A 20620-nucleotide genomic window follows, 5' to 3' on the forward strand; every position below is an offset into this window, starting at 1 on the left:
TAAAGCCAAATGGTCATATCAGAAGTATTTTCCCCTTGTCTGATTAATCAAGCAATTATTTAAGAAAGTAATTTATATAAATGTTTGTTGTTAACACAAAAATAAAATGGCTTATTTGGAAAGGAAAAGCTATGAACATAAGTCGAGAGCAATGTTAAAATCTCAACTAGAATGTATGCCCAGTAGCCTGTCTAAAGCCAAAATGATTTGGCAAGAATTTATGCAATTTATGACTGAATGGATTGTCTAAAAGCTGGTTATAGAACTGATTTTAGTCAGCTGGACCACTGATCTTCCCCACAGTCAACACAAGTGCGGTGACACCTTTTGTTGTTATTGTAGCTAAACAAAGAGAGCTTTTTCTTTATGAGACAGCTAGCCGTTCTGAAAGAATTGAGAACAAAGCTGATGCAATCCATTAGATGCATAATGCACATTTTCAAAATTACCCACGTGAAAACACATATTTACCAGATTGAGCAAATAGTTGCTAAAGGGCAAATATACATTTTTTAATCTTAAAATCAGCACGCCTGAAATGGGCCAGGAAAACGAATGAGGCCATTACCATCAGTATCAATTATTCCAAACAACACATGATAACTAATTTTCCTCTTTACTAGAGATGTCTGGAAAAGAAACCATGGATATACGCTGAAATTTATTCCCTAGCACCCTCGATAGGAATGGATTGCATGATTACGTGAACTCAAATATTTGTGAACAAGAAGCAACAAAATCACCAAGATTTGGGCAATGGTTCTGAATGGAGGTGCTTCTGGCTGTTTCTCATAATCTCCCAACAGTTTTGTGCCCAAGAATCCACTGGGCCATTTGCAAACAGCAGAGCCCTCCTCACTAAGCTGGAGAAAGAAATCAGCCAAAACTAGGAGGCAAATTCTCAAGGTAAAGGAAAGCCCTCAGTTTTCAACCCTTAGCAAATCAGCAGGTTTATGTAAATAGAGCACGTTTCCCTCAAGGGTATTAAAAAAAAAAATCACAGCCTGTCGCCTCAGGCAGTTTGCCAGGATGACACAAAGAACCTGTCAGCTTCTTTCCTGATAACCTCCTCCAGAAACAGAGTAAGCAGACTGTTACTTCGCCCCCTAATTTAGCACAGTGCTGCAAACTCTAGCATTAAAACTGTGGTCACAAAACACAGGCAATATTCAGCCATTACTCTGTACCACAAAGAATTTTTCTCTCCATCAATGTGTTTCCACCTATTAAACTTTGTAATATCTTCTTGTCCTTTTGCAAAACATGGCAGTGTCACTCTAATAGAATGTCTAATAGAAAACCCTCTACTTTAAAAAGCATACAGCAATAAAGGCTTTTCACAAAGACTTCCCAGAGACATAGCTGGGTAGCCCAGCGGTGAGCAAGGGAAGCCCTCCCCAGGGACTCCTCTTCTGCCCATTTCTCTTATACATCACTCCTCTGCTCTATGCTTCTCCATACTAAGAGGTCAGTCTAACATTTCAAGAACAAAAAGGCCGTAAGTATCTCTGTTGTTAATTCAGACATTCCTTCATTCTCCAGGTATAGGTGTGTGTACGCACACAGGATGACAACACTGGAATCTTGACAACCAAATTCTAATCTAAGGGTCATTTGGCACAGTGCATGGTGGCCAGCAAACCCTCACATGGCTACTTTTCCATCTGCAAAGCAGGCAAAGCCCATTCCTCAATTGCAGAGACAACAGCATGCTACACAGTACACAGCATTCTGCATAGTATAAATACTCAAGAACCATATGAGGAACAAATACATTAAAAAGGCATAAAGACAGAGTTACGTGAGATCTTAGCCAGAACACTGCTGTATCCTTAATCAGTATGAAAGAAGTCTTTCAGAAATAGCAATTGGCCAACTGGGTACTTGAAGCTTACACCTGAAATTATAGCAACTCAGGAGGCTGGCAAATAGAGGGTCAAGGTTCTAAGCCAGCTCAGGCAACAACAACAACAAAAAAAACTCTGAGCAACTTCCTCACCAATTGCTAGCAAGGTGCCAAGTTGGAGCCAGGCACTGATGGCTCACACCTGTAACCCTAGCTACTGAGGAGACTGAGATCTAAGGATTGCAGTTTGAAGCCAACCTGGGCAAGAAAGTCCATGAGACTCTTATCTCCAATTAAACACCAAAAAGCGAGACATGGATCTGTGGCTCAAGTGGTAGAGTGCCAGCCTTGAGCACGAAAGCTCAGGTACAGCACCCAGGCCCTGAGTTCAAGACCCAGGACAGGCACACAAAAAAGCTGGTTTGAGGCATGGCTCAAGTGGTAGAACGCCAGAAATGAACAAGCAAGTAAAGGTAGCACAAGGCCCTGAGGAGTTCAAGCTTAATTGTGAAGAGTTTAAATAGGGAAGGGAAACAAACATCAGAAAAACAGCAGGTCAATAAGTAAGCCTCACACAAGTGAGCCCTTCTGGGCTGGGGATATAGCCTAGCGGCAAGAGTGCCTGCCTCGGATACACGAGGCCCTAGGTTCGATTCCCCAGCACCACATATACAGAAAACGGCCAGAAGCGGCGCTGTGGCTCAAGTGGCGGAGTGCTAGCCTTGAGCGGGAAGAAGCCAGGGACAGTGCTCAGGCCCTGAGTCCAAGGCCCAGGACTGGCCAAAAAAAAAAAAAAAAAAAAAAAAAAACAAGTGAGCCCTTCTCCAGGTTAAATTAAGCCCTTTATCTTACATCAACTGTTACCAAAATTAACTATGTAATCTTAAGGTTATCAATTTCAGTGGGGTAAAAGTCTCAGGTAACAATATGCTATTTTCTATTTTCTTGATAAACTACATGATAACAGAATTCTGTGGATTTCTAAGCATACAAGAGCTTTTGTCTAAACACAGAACTTAGAGCCAAACCATTATCTGTCTTTACCCTCATTGGCTAACAAGGAAAATTACATTTTGAGGAGAAAAGGGCTAGAGAAGAACAATGGGAAAGCAGGTTATATGTTCCAATGCATCAAAAGCTTAAAGATTGGTCTTAGATAATTATCTTCCTCACTCTAAAAACTCAAGCTGGGGCAGGGGAGGATGGGCAAGAATCTTGAAAGAGGTGACACTGATCAAGATATATTGTATTCATAAACTGCTTTGTTAAATGGCAACTCCTTTGTACCACTACTTAAACATGGTAAAAAAAAAAAAAAGTGAAGTGAATGTTTTGGAGCTAGTGCTGCAGCATGACCTGTTTCCAAATCAATCATTTACTACACAGAACTGAGTAAAAACCAACCAAAGCATTAGCAACAAAGAAGCAGGATCATTCTGCCAAGAGCAGAAACCTTCCTAGTTACACCAGCATGTATACACCCACCAGCTATGTAATAGCCAGGGTTGGGCACCTGCATTACCCAAGCTCCCCCCTAAAAAATTAAGAGCACTGTCATCTCTACAATTTATTATTAAGATGTCCCCTTGAAAGCTCCCCTTATAACCTATACTAAATCCCTACTATGAAAATTATTCTAACCAGTTTAACCTTCAGACTCCAGTTAAATAAGGTGGACCTCTCTTACAACATGATTATGTGGAGTTTGTGTGCCATAGGAGAATGCAGGTAATTCTGCCTTTCTGCCTAGCATGCATGAGGACCTACCTTACCAAACACAGGTGAAGGTCATCTCTCTAGAGAAGTAAAGCACAGCAATGGAGATCTTGCTTATTCTTTCTTCCACCAGCACACATGCCCATGTATCTAACTTCCTAACACTTAAAAACTCAAGTAACAACCCTATCCCAAAATTCAATGACTCCTATCCAAAATAAAAACTAAACAATTCTGCTGTAAAATCCCTATTAAGGTAGAGGGTGATTACAAATAGAAATGTTGACAGATGCTAAACGCGATTAGAAATGGAACATGGCTGAAATAATGTACATTTAAGCAACCCATACAAAACAGTATGCACAGTGTTCGTAGGGGGAAAACTCATCTGTGACAAGGGAGGCTGGTATGGAGAGTCTTCTCTCCCCAAATGGCTGACAACAAACAAATTGCTCATCTGATCTGGTGTCATATCCTGCAGGGCAGATTTCAAGCAACACCGCTTGCTCCTTTGCAGAAAACAATGCCCTGGGAGCTCAGCTTTTGCAATAAATGCTTCAAACCAATCTGCAGTGCTCACTGCAAATACACAGGAGAATTCACAATGCCTGAGATATAATTCTTGTTTGGAAAAATGATTTTATTATAAGCTAGTATCACAGTGAAGCCACTTTCTTTACAGGTTTTTCTGCTACTGTTTAATGGACTGTCAGTATAATTTAGATTTCATCTATTTAAACTCACTCAAGCCTGGCTCCTGACTGTACAATACATGGAACATATTTCTACTCAAAAAATTAATGACAGTTAATTGTAGCCTGCAGTTCTCAATTCTGTAAAAGCAACTACTCTACAGCTCAAGTATCAAGCTACAAATTGCTCCTTCCCAATTATTTTTCTGCATTTATAAGGAAGCTCTCCAAGATGAGGATGCCTATAAAGCCTAATATGTTCTCTCACATTCAAATATTTACTTTCATAACCACAGTATGGGGTTTTATGGCCAGGCTGGACAAACAGATGGATTTTTAGAAACTGCCCTAACAAGAGTATTAGTATTTTCTGCCTGTTATTTTTGCTTATTATTGGAATATTGATTTCCTTATAGATTTGCAATCAAAATTACATGAAATTTCAAGAAAATGGACCAAACATACTGTATGGATTTTGACATAGCAAATAACAACTTTTATATATACTAAACTCTACTTTAGAGACTGATGTTCTATTTAAGGTAAGTTTATTTCAGAGCTTGGTCAGACAATACCAGAGTTCTTCTGGAAGGGGCTGGGTAACTGAAAGTTAAACTCAAGACTTTCCCTTGCTTGACTGGTGCTCTACCACTTGAGCCATGCTTCAATCTTTTATTTTTGCAGCTGGCCTCAAACCATAATCCACCCTCAACCTCAGCCTCCTGAGTAGCTAGGATTACAGGCATGAGGCCAGACTTTTCTTCTTGAGTGATTAATCTTTCACCTAAACTGCCACAAAGCAGTTCTAATAAATGCAGAAAAGAACACGCAAAGAAGCACCTTAAAAGAAACTCACCAGGGCTGGGAATATAGCCTAGTGGCAAGAGTGCCTGCCTCGGATACACGAGGCCCTAGGTTCGATTCCCCAGCACCACATATACAGAAAACGGCCAGAAGCGGCACTGTGGCTCAAGTGGCAGAGTGCTAGCCTTGAGCGGGAAGAAGCCAGGGACAGTGCTCAAGCCCTGAGTCCAAGGCCCAGGACTGGCCAAAAAAAAAAAAAAAGAAAAAAGAAACTCACCAAGTCAACATCCAAATAATGAAGCAAGTGAGTGCCAGAGTTGCTGCTCTTAAACTATAAGCATCGGGATCACAGAATGACAGATTACATAGCATTCATACATCCACACAAAGTAAACAAACAAAAAAAAGGACAGGATACTCTTTGTCTGCCCTTCTTCATCTGCCCTTGATTCTCCTTTCCTGTGAGCACATCTGTTCTGCCCTCCCAGGTGCTTCCTGGGTACTCTTCCTCTGCCTAGTCCTATTTAGTCTTGGCCATCCTCTAGGGCTTAAATCAACCTATAGTCTGCCTGCCACTACCCTATATTACAGTCTTCCTTGTTCAGCTGGAATTTTCCCACTCACTGCTAATGTATAATTTTATTTAACTGAGTATAATTTCTCCCTATAAAATGAGGGACTAAGGACTAGAACTGTTTGTTTGTTTTTGGGCCAGTCCTGGGGCTTGGACTCAGGGCCTGAGCACTGTCCCTGGCTTCTTTTTCTCAAGGCTAGCACTCTGCCACCTGAGCCACAGCGCCACTTCTGGCCGTTTTCTATATATGTGGTGCTGGGGAATCGAACCCAGGGCTTCATGTATAGGAGGCAAGCACTCTAGCCACTAGGCCATATCCCCAGCCCCTAGAACTGTTTTTTAATCTTTTCTTAAACTTCTTAAAAAAAAAAAACCTGGGGCTGGGGATATGGCCTAGTGGCAAGAGTGCTTGCCTCGTATACATGAGGCCCTGGGTTCGATTCCTCAGCACCACATATACAGAAAATGGCCAGAGGTGGTGCTGTGGCTCAAGTGGCAGAGTGCTAGCCTTGAGCAAAAAGAAGCCAGGGACAGTGCTCAGGCCCTGAGTCCAAGCCCCAGGACTGGCCAAAAAAAAACCCTACAATATCATAGATACCAAGATTATGCTCTTGTTTTAGTGGCTGACTGTAAAAATGTTGCTAATAGCAACATTTAAAATTCTACTAGCTTGCTCAAAGTCATAGTTCCAGTGAGCTTCAAGTCTAATCATTGTTTTAACTTATAGAAACTCATAAGAGTAAAAAAAAAATTTGTTTTTCAACTCCATAGGAGTTGAACTCTACACCATTGTTTTCATTTGTTACATGGTCTGGTTGAAAATTTTTATTTTTGAGCAAAGTGAATGTATTTTAAGAATAATCTATAACAATTAGTCATTTCTTGTGGCTGAACATTGAAACCTTACATTTTCATTAAATATTTTCAGCTCACTGAAAAATACAAGTATTCAACAAGTACTTGGAGAAAACAATTTCACCTACACAAGGATTTCTAATTATCTATACTGTGTGTATATGTGTATCCAATGTCTAATTGTCTACGTGTACATATCACTACGTACAGTCATTTTTCTGAAAGCATATACAATACTATGTGGATAAAAATTATTTAAAAGAAGATTTTATCTGGTAATCTGCCATTCAACTGTCCCTTTGTGTGTGTGAGTGTATGCTAGTCCTGGGTCCTGAACTCAGGGCTTGGGTAGTATACCACACTGAGCCACCATTCTACTTCTAGGTTTTTTTTCCCCTGGGTTCACTGGAGATTAAAAAAAGTCTCATGGACTTTCCGGCCTGGGTTAGCTTCAAACTGTGAGGCACAGATCCCAGCCTCTTGTGCAACTAGGATTATGGGAGTCACCAATGTCTGGCTCACCTGTAACCATTAAAATCAAAATTAGCGGAGATTTGAGTAATGTGTTAGTACTTAAAGTATCTAAATACTTCCTGATTCCTAGAAGAAGACAAGAGATTTTATTTATTGTTTGAGCTTTGGAAGCTCTATATTCAGCACACTTCAATCAATGAGAAGCAGCTGCTCTAGGCAGGCATAAAACTTTAGAGATTTCTTTAGCATGTTCTTTTTGTAAATTTGCACCTCGCGGAAAATATCATACTATGAACATCTGCTGAAACAAAAATGAATGAGAACTTTAGGGGGAAAAATAAGATTTCTGTATTTCAAACAAAGTAGTAACAGCCTTGTAACAGGCAAATCTTATCAAGATTATGCTAAAAATAGGAAATGAATATAGAAATATTCTACAAGGAATCCTAAACTAACAAGTGTTTACCCAGAGACTTTCTGGACACCATCAATGGTCCACCAAATGTTGGAAATTCTGAGGTGAAGAAAAAGTCATTGTCCCTTGACAAGTTTACAATGGAATATAAGAAGTATGCGTGCAAACAAATAATTACATCTTCAATGACTTCAACTGCATTTGTTAGTCTCTGGAACAGAAACGGCTGGCAGAGCATAACAATCATTCTCCTTTCTTCCTTAACAGAATAGCTGTGTACATGGCCCTTCATGGTGAAGTTGACATTTCCCAGCCTCCCTGATAGCTGTTTTTGTTGTACAGCTAAACTCTGATCATGGAATGTAAGAGATCCATTCAATTTCTGGAAACAGAATCTTGGGAAAGGGAAGTCCTATTCTTCTTACCCTGCCCAACAGCCTGAAACTCCAGGTGGGCTGGAGGTGGTGACACAGAGCCAGAGGTGACAAGGAGGAATGGAAGCTATATGTAACAGAAATAACAGTAAAAAAATAAAATAAAATCTACATTTCTCAATACTCATCTATGCATGGTTCGTGTCAATAATTTTAAATTCCTTTTTTTTTGTTGTTGTTGTTTTTGGGAGTCTGTCATGGGGCTCAAAAACAGCCTGTTTCTGAGCTCTTTTGCTCAAGGCTAGCGATTTACCACTTTGAGCCACAGCTCCACTTCCTTTAAATGGGACAAACATTTAAATTACAGTCATGAATAGCATCCAGAATACTGATTTGGGGAAAACATTCTGATTTCTTTTTAAATAGGGAAAGCTAGAAACAGATGATCCTAGAAAGTAAATTTAAAAATAGAACAGAGCCTTTGATTTAAAATAACTGAAATAGCTTGATTAGAAAACCTAAACTATTTATTATCTTCTATACTAGGATTAAGAAGCAACCCCTAGAGATGGGTGGAAATGAAACAGGCTCAAGTTCACAACATCCTCCCTGAAGAGACTCTACAGCCGTTAAGTTCCTCCCGAGCCCACCCCTAAGCTTTAAGCAGCAATAAGGGACAGCCATTTCTCTTCCTGTGAACTGGCTGCTCGCAAGAGGTGTCAGGCTGACTGTACCATTAGTCTCCCTCTTTCTTTCCCACTTCTGCATGAATATGATTTTAGGACTTGAGAGGGAATTCATGGCTGCTCCTTCTACAAAAATATAGGAGGCTGCAGACAGCCAAATTTTCTGGAATGCTCTACCACTTATAAAGTTAAAGCTGGGCTAGGCACAGTGGTTCATACCTGTAATCCTGCCGAGACAGATTTTTTAGTTCAAGGCCAATCTGGGCTAGAGACAGTCATAGGAATATTTGTTCAAGTTAAACTGACTAAAGTCCCAGCTACATTTTGAGCACAGAAATGTGAGGCCACAGCAACATTCTCTCTCTCTCTCTCCCTCTCCCTCTCCCTCTCTCTTGTTTGTTTGGCCAGTCCTGGGGCTTGGACTCAGGGCCTGAGCCCTGGCTTCTTTTTGCTCAAGGATAGCACTCTGCCACTTGAGCTACAGCGCCACTTCTAGCCATTTTCTGTATATGTGGTGCTGGGGAATTGAACTCAGGGCTTCATGTATACTCTTGCCACTAAGGCCACATCCCTAGCCCAAGAATGTCTCTTTGGAAAAAAAAAAAATATTCATGCATAACACAACATATATTGAAACTTATGGTACAAAAAAAATCAATTTGCTCAAATATGTACTTCTTAATCGATCCATTAAACAACAAGCTTTACTACAGTGGCTCCCTTGACAACCTCCATAATTTAAAAAGTACTGGTAAACACAAACACTATTTTATGTGTTTTTCTCTATTCAATGTAATACACAACTGCCTGTGAGCCAAGCTGACATCACAATACTACTAATATTTCTGTTGCTGATTGCCTGCCTGCCTTCAGAATTGAATAGAATGCTCTTAATCCACCTGTGAAAAGACAGTTTCTTCTTCCATCAAAATACACAATAACCTGCATTCTATTAGGCCTCCTTGGCTACCCACATAACCCAGCTGACAAACCCCAGCATTAATAGCATACAAAGGAGCAATCATGACTCATATTTATAATTACAAGCACGATGATACATTAAGAAGTATAGCTGGGTAATAGTGGCAAACCTATAATCCTAGCTACTCAGGAGACTGAGATATGAGGATTATGGTTCAAAGCCAGACTGAGCAGAAAAGTCTCCATGAGACTCTTATCTCTAATGCCTCAACAAATGGAAATGGAGCTGTGGCTCAAAGTAGTAGAACACTATCCTTGAGCTCAGGGATAGAGCCTAGGCCCTGATTTCAAGCCCCCCATGACAACAATAACAAAAAATGTACACTGAGTATGGGTGGGAGGGAAAAACTGGGAGAGAGCAAGGGAAGCAGGAATGTTGTCCAAAAGGAAATGCACTTGTTACTTGATTTACATAACTGTAACCTCTCTGTATATCACCTTTATAATAGCAATTTAAAAGTTTTTTTTTTTAATTAAATCCTAGCTACTAAGGAGACTGAGGATAACAGTTTGAAGCTAGCCCAGACAGGAAAGTCTGTGAGATTCTTATCTCCAACTGATCAGCAAAAAACTGAAAATAGAGCCATGGCTCAAGTAGTAGAGCTCTAGCCTTGAGTAAAAAAGCTCAGGACAGCACCGAAAGCCCTAAGCAAGTTCAAGCCCCAGAACTAGCACTAAAAATAAAATAAAACAATAAAATCTTCTGGTCAATACAGAGAATAAACAAAATGAGTTCTCCATTATCTAGATTGAAAGGTAAGAAAGGTAAGGTACGAAACTCCTTGTAAAGTACCAAAAAGAAAAAAACAGTCTTCCACAAGTCTGAGAGCTGCTAGAATAATTCAGAAATGTAAATTTCAAAAACCTAAGTATACTTCTGCATTACAGAAGAAGAGTGACGACAGCACTACTTTTCAGCGAGTCCTCTGTGGTGATGTAAATACACACCAGACAAACTGAACCTTGTGATGTTTCCTTTCCTTTCCTTACAATTGTACGCCACATTGCTGACATTCCCACAACCAAATGGAAATTATACACCACCTACTTTTGTAATACCTTCACAACAGGATAGCAGGAGAAGTAAAGTCTGAAAACTAAATACTGTACATACATCTCTATTATAAACTCACTCTAGCTAGTAGTAATCTCAATTCTTGTTTGCTAGATCTGCCCCTGCTGATCAATCTAAAGTAAGACACCGACATTCCGGCTGTCAAGCATGGACAGCTGCTCAGTTCAGAATGAAAAGCCAGAACAATGCCTGCAGCCTTCAATGGCATACAACACGTGTCTCCTAGCCTGGAAGGTTTAGTTTATAAGGAAGAAGAAAAAAAAACAGATAATGAAGGTTTACTTTGTATAATTTATACATTACATTATCACACTAGAGAAATTAAGTGAAAAATTAATTTAGGTGTTAAATGATGAACAGTTACGGATTAACTTTCATAGATAACATATACTATGCTGTCTAATTAGATTGGGCACATTCTTAGTTTTTTTGTGACAAGGTCTCATTATTGTAGCCCAGACTGGCCTTGAAATACAACACTCCTTCCTCTGTCTCCCAAAAGCTGGGATTACAAGACATGAACCACAACACCCAGGGAGTCTGAGCACATTCTTAAGTGTGAAATAATGAAAATGATTTAAAGTGATTGGATAGCAAGTGGCACTGTAGCTCAAAGTGGTAGAGCACTATTGAGCAAGAGAGCTCAAGGACAGTGCCCAGGTCCTGAGTTAATGCCTCAAGACTAAATAAACAAATAAATAAATAAAATAAAAGTGACTGGTTACTGCATATGAATTTAATAGATTTGGTAAAGTGAGTTAAGACATTTATTCATTGACATGTGTTTAAATTTCCACTTAGAAAACGAACTAATTTACCTTCCCCATGTATTATATGGTACTTAAAACATCTACTGTAAAATTTATACTAAAAGAAATGAGGAGAAATACTCTTTTGTACAAAAGAGTAGAAATAGAGGCATGTATCTTTAATTTTTCCAATACTTAAAAGTACTGCAATTATCTCCAAAGCAAAATTATTAACATAAGCTCTACTCTGCAGTGTTTCTAAAAAGAAAAAAAAATACTCTTATCCACATATATGCTGCAGTAACTTAACCAACTATATAATCTACTATTCCACTTTAAATTCATAGAAAATATTTTTTTTTAATTTTGGAAATCCTCCTTTTCTCAGCTGGTGAGCTGTCAGAATAAATAGAAGACAGTGTCTGGCAAGGTGACAAACACATGGGTCAATGTCAAATACAAGCCAGTCTCTGTCAAAAGCAGAGCCAAATTCCAGCATTTCAATTCAAACTGTTATCCAACTCAAATATCACCATGCTACTCCAAATCAAAATTGTTTCTTTTTAAAAAGAGCTTTTATCAAACTGATAGTGTATAACAGATTAAGCAATTCTTTTAGCACTCTCCACAGTTACTACAAAGCAAGGCATCAATGTACAATTACAATAAAGGGACTATTTAACAATTAATTGAGCCAGCACAAGCTAAACCTCCAGAGCTTAGAAGTTCAAATACTTGCTCACTAAGCAAAAGGGCACAGGATTCTAACATAACTGCAGGAAATCTCAGTCCAATTAGACTCTAGGTAAATATAAATTTTGTTCTACTGTGCTTGGAACTCTATTTGACACAGTCCACCACACCAATTTTAGTATCCAGCCTGGAGATTCAAACAAAAAAAGGACCTGTCCCTTCAGTGGTCTCTCCCCCAAGTAATGTCCTCATCAAGCACCACACCAAGGTCCAAGTAAAGCAAAAGCCTCCTGAAGACTTAATGACTATCTGCTTGCAGTCCCAGCCAGCCAGTAGGACTCATGGGCTAACTGGTAAAGTCATGAGTAATAACACCTCTAAAGACACGGTTATTGTAGCTGATGTCAACTCACTTGTGTTTCCTTCAGACTCTACACAGACAATATTAACTCCTTCCAAAAGAAAACAGAAATTAACAGGAGCAGTTTCAAGTGGCAGTGTTTGAGATGTCCCCTAACCACTCCCCACCCCACCCCTGCCTCTTTTTTTTTTTATAGTACTGGGACTGATTTCAGGACATTACTCAGCTTACATTCTACCACCTGGACCATGCCCCCAGCCTGGTTTTTCCTCATTATTTTGGAGAAGGTTTGTGGACTTTCCAAACCCCCATCCTCCAGATCTCAGTCTCCTTGGGTACAAGTGTGAGCCACCAGCACCCAGCAGGAATTTAAACTGACTTAACCAGTGCAGAAAATCTCAAGTACCGCCTTATTTATAAGGTCATTCTGTTCCTGGTAGAGCTTGAGAGGAAACAGAAAAGGTTGTAACTTAATGCCTAAATGTTTCCATCAAAACATATTATGGTGTTTGCGTGGGTGGATGTGGTATGGTTACATTATCCTTATAGGGTCTGGTACTCAGTAAGCATTTGTTCTACCACTAAAATTCTAAGAACAGAATGAACTAGGTTGAGGCTAAAGGCAGAGCAAAGATGGACAAACATGGCCTGCATGCCAGCTTGGATTTGCTCCATGTTCTTCAAGGCCTACAGGCCAAGAATAGGTTTTGCATATTGCCACAGTAGAAAGAAAATCAAAGAGTAGTACAGTATTTCTTGAGTACATATTATATAAAAGTTAAAATGTTAAAAGTCTATAAATAAAGTTTTGCTGGATACTCATTTATATTATTATCTATTGATTCTTTCTTACCACAGGGCATAGTTCAGTAGAGACATCTTTGCTTTTGGGAAAAGAAAATGAAGCAACAAGAATTCAGGTCCAGCTGGGTGCTGGTGGTTCACATCCTAGCTACTCAGGAGGCTGAGATCTGAGGATCCATGGTTCAACGCCAGCCCAGGCAGGAAAGTCTGTGAGACTCTTATCTCCAACTAACCACCAGAAACGCAGAAGTAGCTCTGTGGCTCAAGTGGTAGAACACTAGCCTTGAGCACAAAAGCTCAAAGGCAGTGCCCAGGCCCTGAGTTCAAGCCTCAGGACTGGCTCTCCTTCCCCATCCCACCCCCGAAAAAGTAATTTCTGCAAAGAAAAGCTGGAGGTATGTCACAAAGGTAGAACATCACCTGGCAAGTGCAAGCAGCTGAATTCTAACCCAACTAACTCTCACTCTCAAAAGCCACAGTTGGAAACCCAATAACCTATTAAAGGCATCATTTATAACATTCTCTAGAAGTTGTCAATGTTCAAGAACAACCAAACACAAGGAAACTCTGCAAGTGGGTAAGAATGATGCTTGTATTTATCAGTGACAACAGTATTTAATAGACTTTAAAAAAAAAAAAAAAAAGGACTGGGAAGAAAAACAAGGAGAGATGGGGGAGAGAATCTCTTCCATCCAGGAATCTAATCATACATAGTACCCTACTCTTCAATTTAAGTAAACCTAAAGAGAAGGCATTATTTAACAAGCCTCTATTTAGAAGTTATTTAGAGAAAGGAATTTAACTTCAAATTTGACACCACCCCCGCAAAGCAACCATTCACTAAGTCAAGGACAATCTCCTTGACCGGACAGGGTGCAAGCTGCAGGCCACAGCATTGTCCCCACCGAAGATCAAGACACAATCATATGAAGTGCAAATGCTATGGAAATCTCAAGCAAGGGACTGGGAATATGGCTTAGTGGTAGTGCTTGCCTAGTATGCATGAAACCTTGGGTTCAATTCCTTAGTACCATATAAACAGAAAAGGCTGGAAGTGGCACTGTGGCTCAAGGGGTAGAGTGCTAGCCTAGAGCACAGAAAGGCTCAGGGATATTGCCCAGGCCCTGGGTTCAAGCCCCAAGACCAGAAAAGAGAAATCTCAAACAACTTGGGGCATATACAGTTAACCCTGTCTTATCAGGTGGGTCTGCATCCATGAATTCCATCAATAATATATGGACTTTCTTGTTTTTTAGTATTTTAGATACTTTATTCTTTCCCTATCCCAACACAACTCTAACCGGTTTTACTGTTCTATTTTCATAGTTGTAAGTAATCTATTTCAACCAAATTAAGCCTTCTTCATCCTTACTGTTAGCTCAACTCCCATACACTGTTAGCCCATACACTACAGTCTTTTTTTCTTTCCCTAACACCTTGGTCCTATTGATCAAGAGCTTTCACTGAGGCTCTTCATGCAATTTTCATATAAAATTGCAAAATATTACACAATTATTTATCCTCTAACTTTTCCCTTCCCCGTTCTCCTAAGCAGCCCTTTAGAGTCATGTTTGGTTTGTCAATACACATAATAATTATGTTCATGGACGTACTTTGTATATACATGTCCATGGATATGTATATATATATATATATATATATTTTTTTTTTTTTTTTAACCAGTCCTGGGGCCTGGACTCAGAGCCTGAGCACTGTCTCTGGCTTCTTTTTGCTCAAGGCTAGCACTCTACCACTTGAGCCACAACACCACTTCTGGCCTTTTCTATATATGTGGTGCTGAGGAATCGAACCCAGGGCTTCATGTATACGAGGCAAGCATTCTTGCCACTAGGCCATATCCCCAGCCCAGATATTTGTATTTTTAAATTGAGCTTCCAGAAATGTGTGGAAGCACACAATATTTTGATTTTTTGAGAGTCGCTTGGCACATTCAGTATGATGTTCTCCAATGACATCCACTTCAGATGGAAAATATTTGAAGAAAAACAAACTGAACATATACAGATGTTTATTCCATAGTATAATATTTGTATACCATGTGCACTGTATTAGGGACAATAAGTAATCTAGCAATAAGTGAAAGTATATGCACACTTTATGTGGGAATGAAGTATTTGCATATACTAGGTCATATATGGGACTTTAACATCTGCAGATTTGGGGATTCTAGAGGACTCCAGAACCAGTCCTCCACAGAGACTGCTATTAACAGTACTTCCCAAAGCACCTCATTAAGAACCAAGTATTCACAGGAAATGAACCATGCAACTTGTGAGCAGGGAAAAGAAGGGGGAAACTGAAGGAAAGTGAAGGGGGGTGACATTGTCCAAAAGGAAGTGTAGTAATTACCTGACTTATGAAATTATAACCCCTCATTACAACAGTTATTAATAATAACAACAAAATTAAATTATTTTTTTAAAACAACCAAATGAATGTCTTGTGATGAACCCTCAGTGCTCTCCGTCCATATACTCTTTGGAATACAAGGAGAAGGGACTTTCTGAACTTCCAAAAAGTTCTTCCTTGTTACTGTGCAAAAGACATAACAAGAATGTGCAGCATTCCTCAAACTTGTCTTCTAAAAACCAATGTTTCTTAGGGAGATAATTCTGTAAAGTGCTGTGGTCCAACAAACAAGGAAACAGCAGACGTTTTCATCCTTAAATGCAGAACTTCTCAGAATCAATAATTACGTACCTGTCAAGAGGGGACAGCTGAGGCAGCATTTCCCACAAGCATCTGACCACTAACATGCCATGTGTCTCACTCAACATCAGAGTAATGTTCTACAATGCACATTTTGAAAAAGGATGAGGTAGGTTCAGTGATGCACACAATAATGACCACTACCACATCACCACAAAAGAGAAAGAGATAGCAGGTAGACTGCTCCATATTTTATGTTAGCATAATGCAATCAATATCTACATGACAACATATTCCGTCCAGTTCTCATAATGTAGAGCTGAACAGGCAGCCAAGTGTGATGGTACATACCTATAATCCCAGCACTCAAGACAATGTGTGGTGAGTGTATGTATACATGAAAAAATCTTTGGCCAGGTGCCAGTGGCTCACGCCTGTAATCTTAGCTACTCAGGAGGCTGAGATCTGAGGATCATGGTTCAAAGCCAGCCCAGGCAGAAAAGTCCCCATGGGACTCTTATCTCCAATTAACTGCCCCAAAACTGGAAGTTTAACTGTGGTTCAAAGTGGTAGAGTGCTAACCTTGAGCAAAAAAAGCTCAGGACAGTGCTCAGGCCCTGAGTTCAAGCCTCAAGACTGACCAAAAAAAAAAAAAAAAAAAAAAAAAGAATCTTTGGTGGCTGAAACATTCTCATGGTCCAGTGTGTATCTGAATCAAAGACAAATGCTGGTTCAGGTTTGGCTGTGTAAGTTCTACTACCTTTGAAAATCAAAACTGATCCTATACTGGCCCCACATGAAGTTCAGACCTGTTACACTACCCCTTAGTGAATGACAGTACAGGGTTAATGACATAACACAGTCAAATGTTTTGATCCCCTTTCTTGGAAAAAACATCAAACAAGATGGACTCAATCTGTTAATTATATTGCCTATGAAATTGCTGTCGCTCTTCCGCAGTGTAATTAATCCCAACAAAATAATCTTCACTAGTTTTACTGGCTTCTATAATACAGATCTTAATATACTAAATATATCCTAATAAAAGAAGGCTCTTCTGGTGTCTGATGGGCTCTGATCACTTGTTTCTAAGTGAACCATCTAAAAGCTTCATTTAATACATTTTGTGGAAAGCCATACAGGTTAGCTGCTTTCAACTTTGATAACTGACTGGTGTGAGCCTGATAAATTTTCAATTCTTGGGAAAAGAAAGTCAAAAGACAGTGATAAACCTTGTCCTAAGCCACCAGAAAAAAAGAAATAAAAATACCTCTCTAGCTTCTGGACAGCCCTATTTCAACATTAACAACTTTCCTGTTTTTCAAGCCAAATGTGGCTCATACCTATAATCCTAGCTACTTGAGGCCGGGAACAGGAAGATTACACTCAAAGCCGGGCTGGGCAGAAAAGTCCGTAAGACTCCACCTCCAATTAATAAGCAAAATGCCATGAGCAAGAAAGGCAAGCAAGAATTCAAGGCCCTGAGTTCAAACCCTAGGACACACACATATATTCTCTCTGTCTCTGTCTCTGTCTCTCCATCTCTACCCCCTCCCTCTCTCAGTGCTCAAACACACATATACACACAGATCCTATTTCCCCAAATCTTAAAAGTTTATTCAGCTGTGCCATATGTGTATTCCTTATACAGGGTCACTACAGCCTTATTTATGGTTAAAGAAAAAAGAATAAACCCTTCCTAATTATAAAAGATACTAAGTAGGGTGCCAGTAGTTCACTCCTGCCATCCTAGCTACTTGAGAGGCTGAGATCTGAGAATCACGGCTCAAAGCCAGCCCAGGCAGAAAGAATGTGAAACTCATATCTCTAACAAACTACCAAAAAGCAGCAAGTGGAGCTGTAGCTAGCCTTGAGCTTTAAAGAAGCTCAGTGAGAATGCCCAGGCTCTCTCTCTCTGAGTCCAAGCCCCAGGACCTGCACAAATAATCATAATCATAATTCTACTAAGTATACAGTGAAAGAACATGCAGCATGAGAAAGCAAGGAAAGAACTCTCATAAACACACAAACCAGGACAAGGGGGTCCAGGTCAAGAAAGCAACAGCAGGAAGCAGGTCACTCCCCTGACCCAAGTGCCTACTAACTCCCTCCCCTCCTCCTCCCCACCGCTCCAGTCTACTCCTCTGGGTTCCACAGCTTCTTGAGGCAGCAGAACAGGTGATTCTGTCACCATTTAGAGAACATTCCTCGCCCACACTATGAAAACTCAGCTGTCACATCCTTACCTCCAGGTCTGTAGACCACGTCGTCCTCAGTGATATACGAGGTGATCTCGCCGGTATCCGTCCTCTCGTAGCGGGATTTTTTTTTCGGTGGTTTCTTCTTGTTCTTCTTTGTGGACTCCTCTGTGGTGGCACTGTTGTCGTTGTCCTCATCTTCGCTGTGATCACTCTCCGCATAGTTTTTGGCTCCTCCTTCCAAGGTACAGCTCCTGCGTGGCCTTGAGTTCTCACTCTCTCTTCCTTTGTCTCTTTTATCTCTCTCTCGGTCTCGATCTCTGTCCCGATCCTTTTCTTTGTCTTTGTCTTTGTCTTTGTCAGCTGTCATGATTCGCCACGTGCCTTCTTCTGTCCTCTCACGGCTAGGCCTCCGTGAAAGGTAGACAGTAAGCCTGGGCTTCAGTCTTCTGAATTTCTCACTCAATTCCAGGGAAAATCCAACCACTCCAACAACCCCAACGTGTCAAAAATGCTAGCAGAGAAAAGACAGGAGGGAGTTACTTTCAGGGTTCCTCTTTTTTTTTTTTTTTAATTATCTTTAAAGTAGTTGTACAGGAGTTGCCATTTTACCAAGAAGTTTATGAATACAATGCATCCTGATCAGTGTTACCCCTTTCAACCTTTTCACGCTTCCCTCCCTTACACCCACTCTTCTTAATTTTGTAGGATATACATTGGATTCCTGACTGTACTCTCACCTTTTTCCTCTAATTTCCTTCCTAAAATTATGTTTTGTTAAATCTTTCTTCTACTCATGCTTCATACACAAAAACTTCATGAAGGCTATAATTAAAAGGTTTAGAACAAGTGATAGACAATTTCAACATTTTTGACCTTACCTAGTAAGGTTTAGGGCTTTCTCCCTCATTAATTTAAAAAAAAATCTGTCTAAATCCTAAGACTAACTAGACTTAATGTATAGCAACAGTTCTCTGTTAAGGAAAAGCGAAAGTAGCCTCCAGTAGACACCATATAATGGAAAAATATGCAAATTAACTTCAACTTACAAAATAAAGGGGGTAAGAACATGTAGAATAAATTATTTCTATATAAAAAATAAATTTGGATAGCCTTAGAAAATGTCATATAAGGCACTGTCTTCTGAAGACTACACCCTTTCTCAAATTTCCAGAGCTACTTTTAAGAATGTGTTTGAGGGCTGGGGATATAGCCTAGTGGCAAGAGTGCCTGCCCTGGATACATGAGGCCCTAGGTTCGATTCCCCAGCACCACATATACAGAAAAAACGGCCAGAAGCGGCGCTGTGGCTCAAGTGGCAGAGTGCTAGCCTTGAGCAGGAAGAAGCCAGGGACAGTGCTCAGGCCCTGAGTCCAAAGCCCAGGACTGGCCCAAAAAAAAAAGAATGTGTTTGATTCAAAATAAGAATAAGTAACAGATTCAAAATAAGAGGCTACACCTTGTAAATCTTTCCAGTGTACCATTCTAGGTATGCTCCAGAAAAAAAAAAAAAAAAGATCATTTCTCTAGAGATTTACTACCTTAATGATTCTAACCGATTCCACTAACAACATTCCACCTTTAGGGAGTGAGTACTAGGTGGTTTTTACATTCTTTTAGATTTCCACTATTAATAGCTTCCCTAGCAAACTCTTCCATAGCTGAATCTTTTTTTAAGAGTCTTCAATGAAAAAAATGAAACTCCAACATAACATAATTATAAAAATTTATATTACAGAAAAAAACTTGTTGAAATGTCAATTCTGGAATTCTTCATAACCAGTTATTTTTATCTTCCATCTTCTCCAATAACTGATCTCATTTCTTCCAATAATCTCTACTAAATACTAAATGCCAGGTGTTCCAAACTAAAAATACAATAAAGGAAGAAAGCCTGATCCTAGCCCTCACTGCTCCAATGTAACAAAAGGAAGCAACAATCAATCTGAGGGCCATCTGTTTTTCATGCTACTAAGGCCAGATAGAAAACAACATGTGCAAACAAACAAAAGACTAGTCCTGTTTACTTAGCCAACAACAGATCAGTTTGCAATTATCATCCTCAAAGGCAGAGAAAATTCTCTTTGGTCATGGCAAAATCATAAAAAAATTATCACAGACTAAGTGCACAGATCAAACCTGATACCAGATGAAACTTTCCCTTAACCATGTCAATTATCCTTAGGAATTCAGGAAAATAAAAACCTTAAAAATCACCTTGGGAAATGACCCAAGAAGAAGCAATAATATCGGCCATAGCAAGGCTAGAAGGCTGACTGCATACAGTGCCAGCCTCCCTTACTTCTTTCCACTTAGGACATATTATTTTCAGATAGGATTTCAATTTTTAAGCATATTTTTTAAAAAAATTCTAGAGGCTATGAAAGCTTTGCACAGATGACTCATCTGCTAAACAATAATAAATTCCTAAGCCACTGGTATTAGTAACTGAAAATACAAAAAGTGACACATATATTACATTCTCCAACAGACTTAGGTTTAGAGAAAGAACAAGCCAATCATAAAGGGGGGAGGGGGGAGGGGAGAGAGAGAGAGAGAGAAACCAGCTAACATAGTTGTTAAAAATTCCTCCCTAGGCTGGGGATATGGCCTAGTAGCAAGAGTGCTTGCCTTGTATACATGAAGCCCTGGG

At 39.7% G+C, this 20620-nt stretch overlaps 1 protein-coding gene across 3 annotated transcripts in view; it reads right to left on the minus strand.

The window, feature by feature from the left end:
• The window catches only part of Rere (arginine-glutamic acid dipeptide repeats), a 370202-nt gene that overhangs the window by 225776 nt on the left and 123806 nt on the right, over nucleotides 1-20620 (minus strand). For all 3 annotated transcript variants that reach the window (XM_048350176.1, XM_048350173.1, XM_048350174.1), the window contains exon 2: nucleotides 18016-18481. In XM_048350176.1, coding sequence (XP_048206133.1) covers nucleotides 18016-18337 — 322 coding nt within the window. In that variant the 5' untranslated portion in view covers nucleotides 18338-18481. The remainder of the gene's footprint in view (nucleotides 1-18015; nucleotides 18482-20620) is intronic.

This window comes from Perognathus longimembris, chromosome 7 (assembly GCF_023159225.1).
Source record: "Perognathus longimembris pacificus isolate PPM17 chromosome 7, ASM2315922v1, whole genome shotgun sequence".
In the NCBI taxonomy this organism is placed as follows: domain Eukaryota; kingdom Metazoa; phylum Chordata; class Mammalia; order Rodentia; family Heteromyidae; genus Perognathus; species Perognathus longimembris.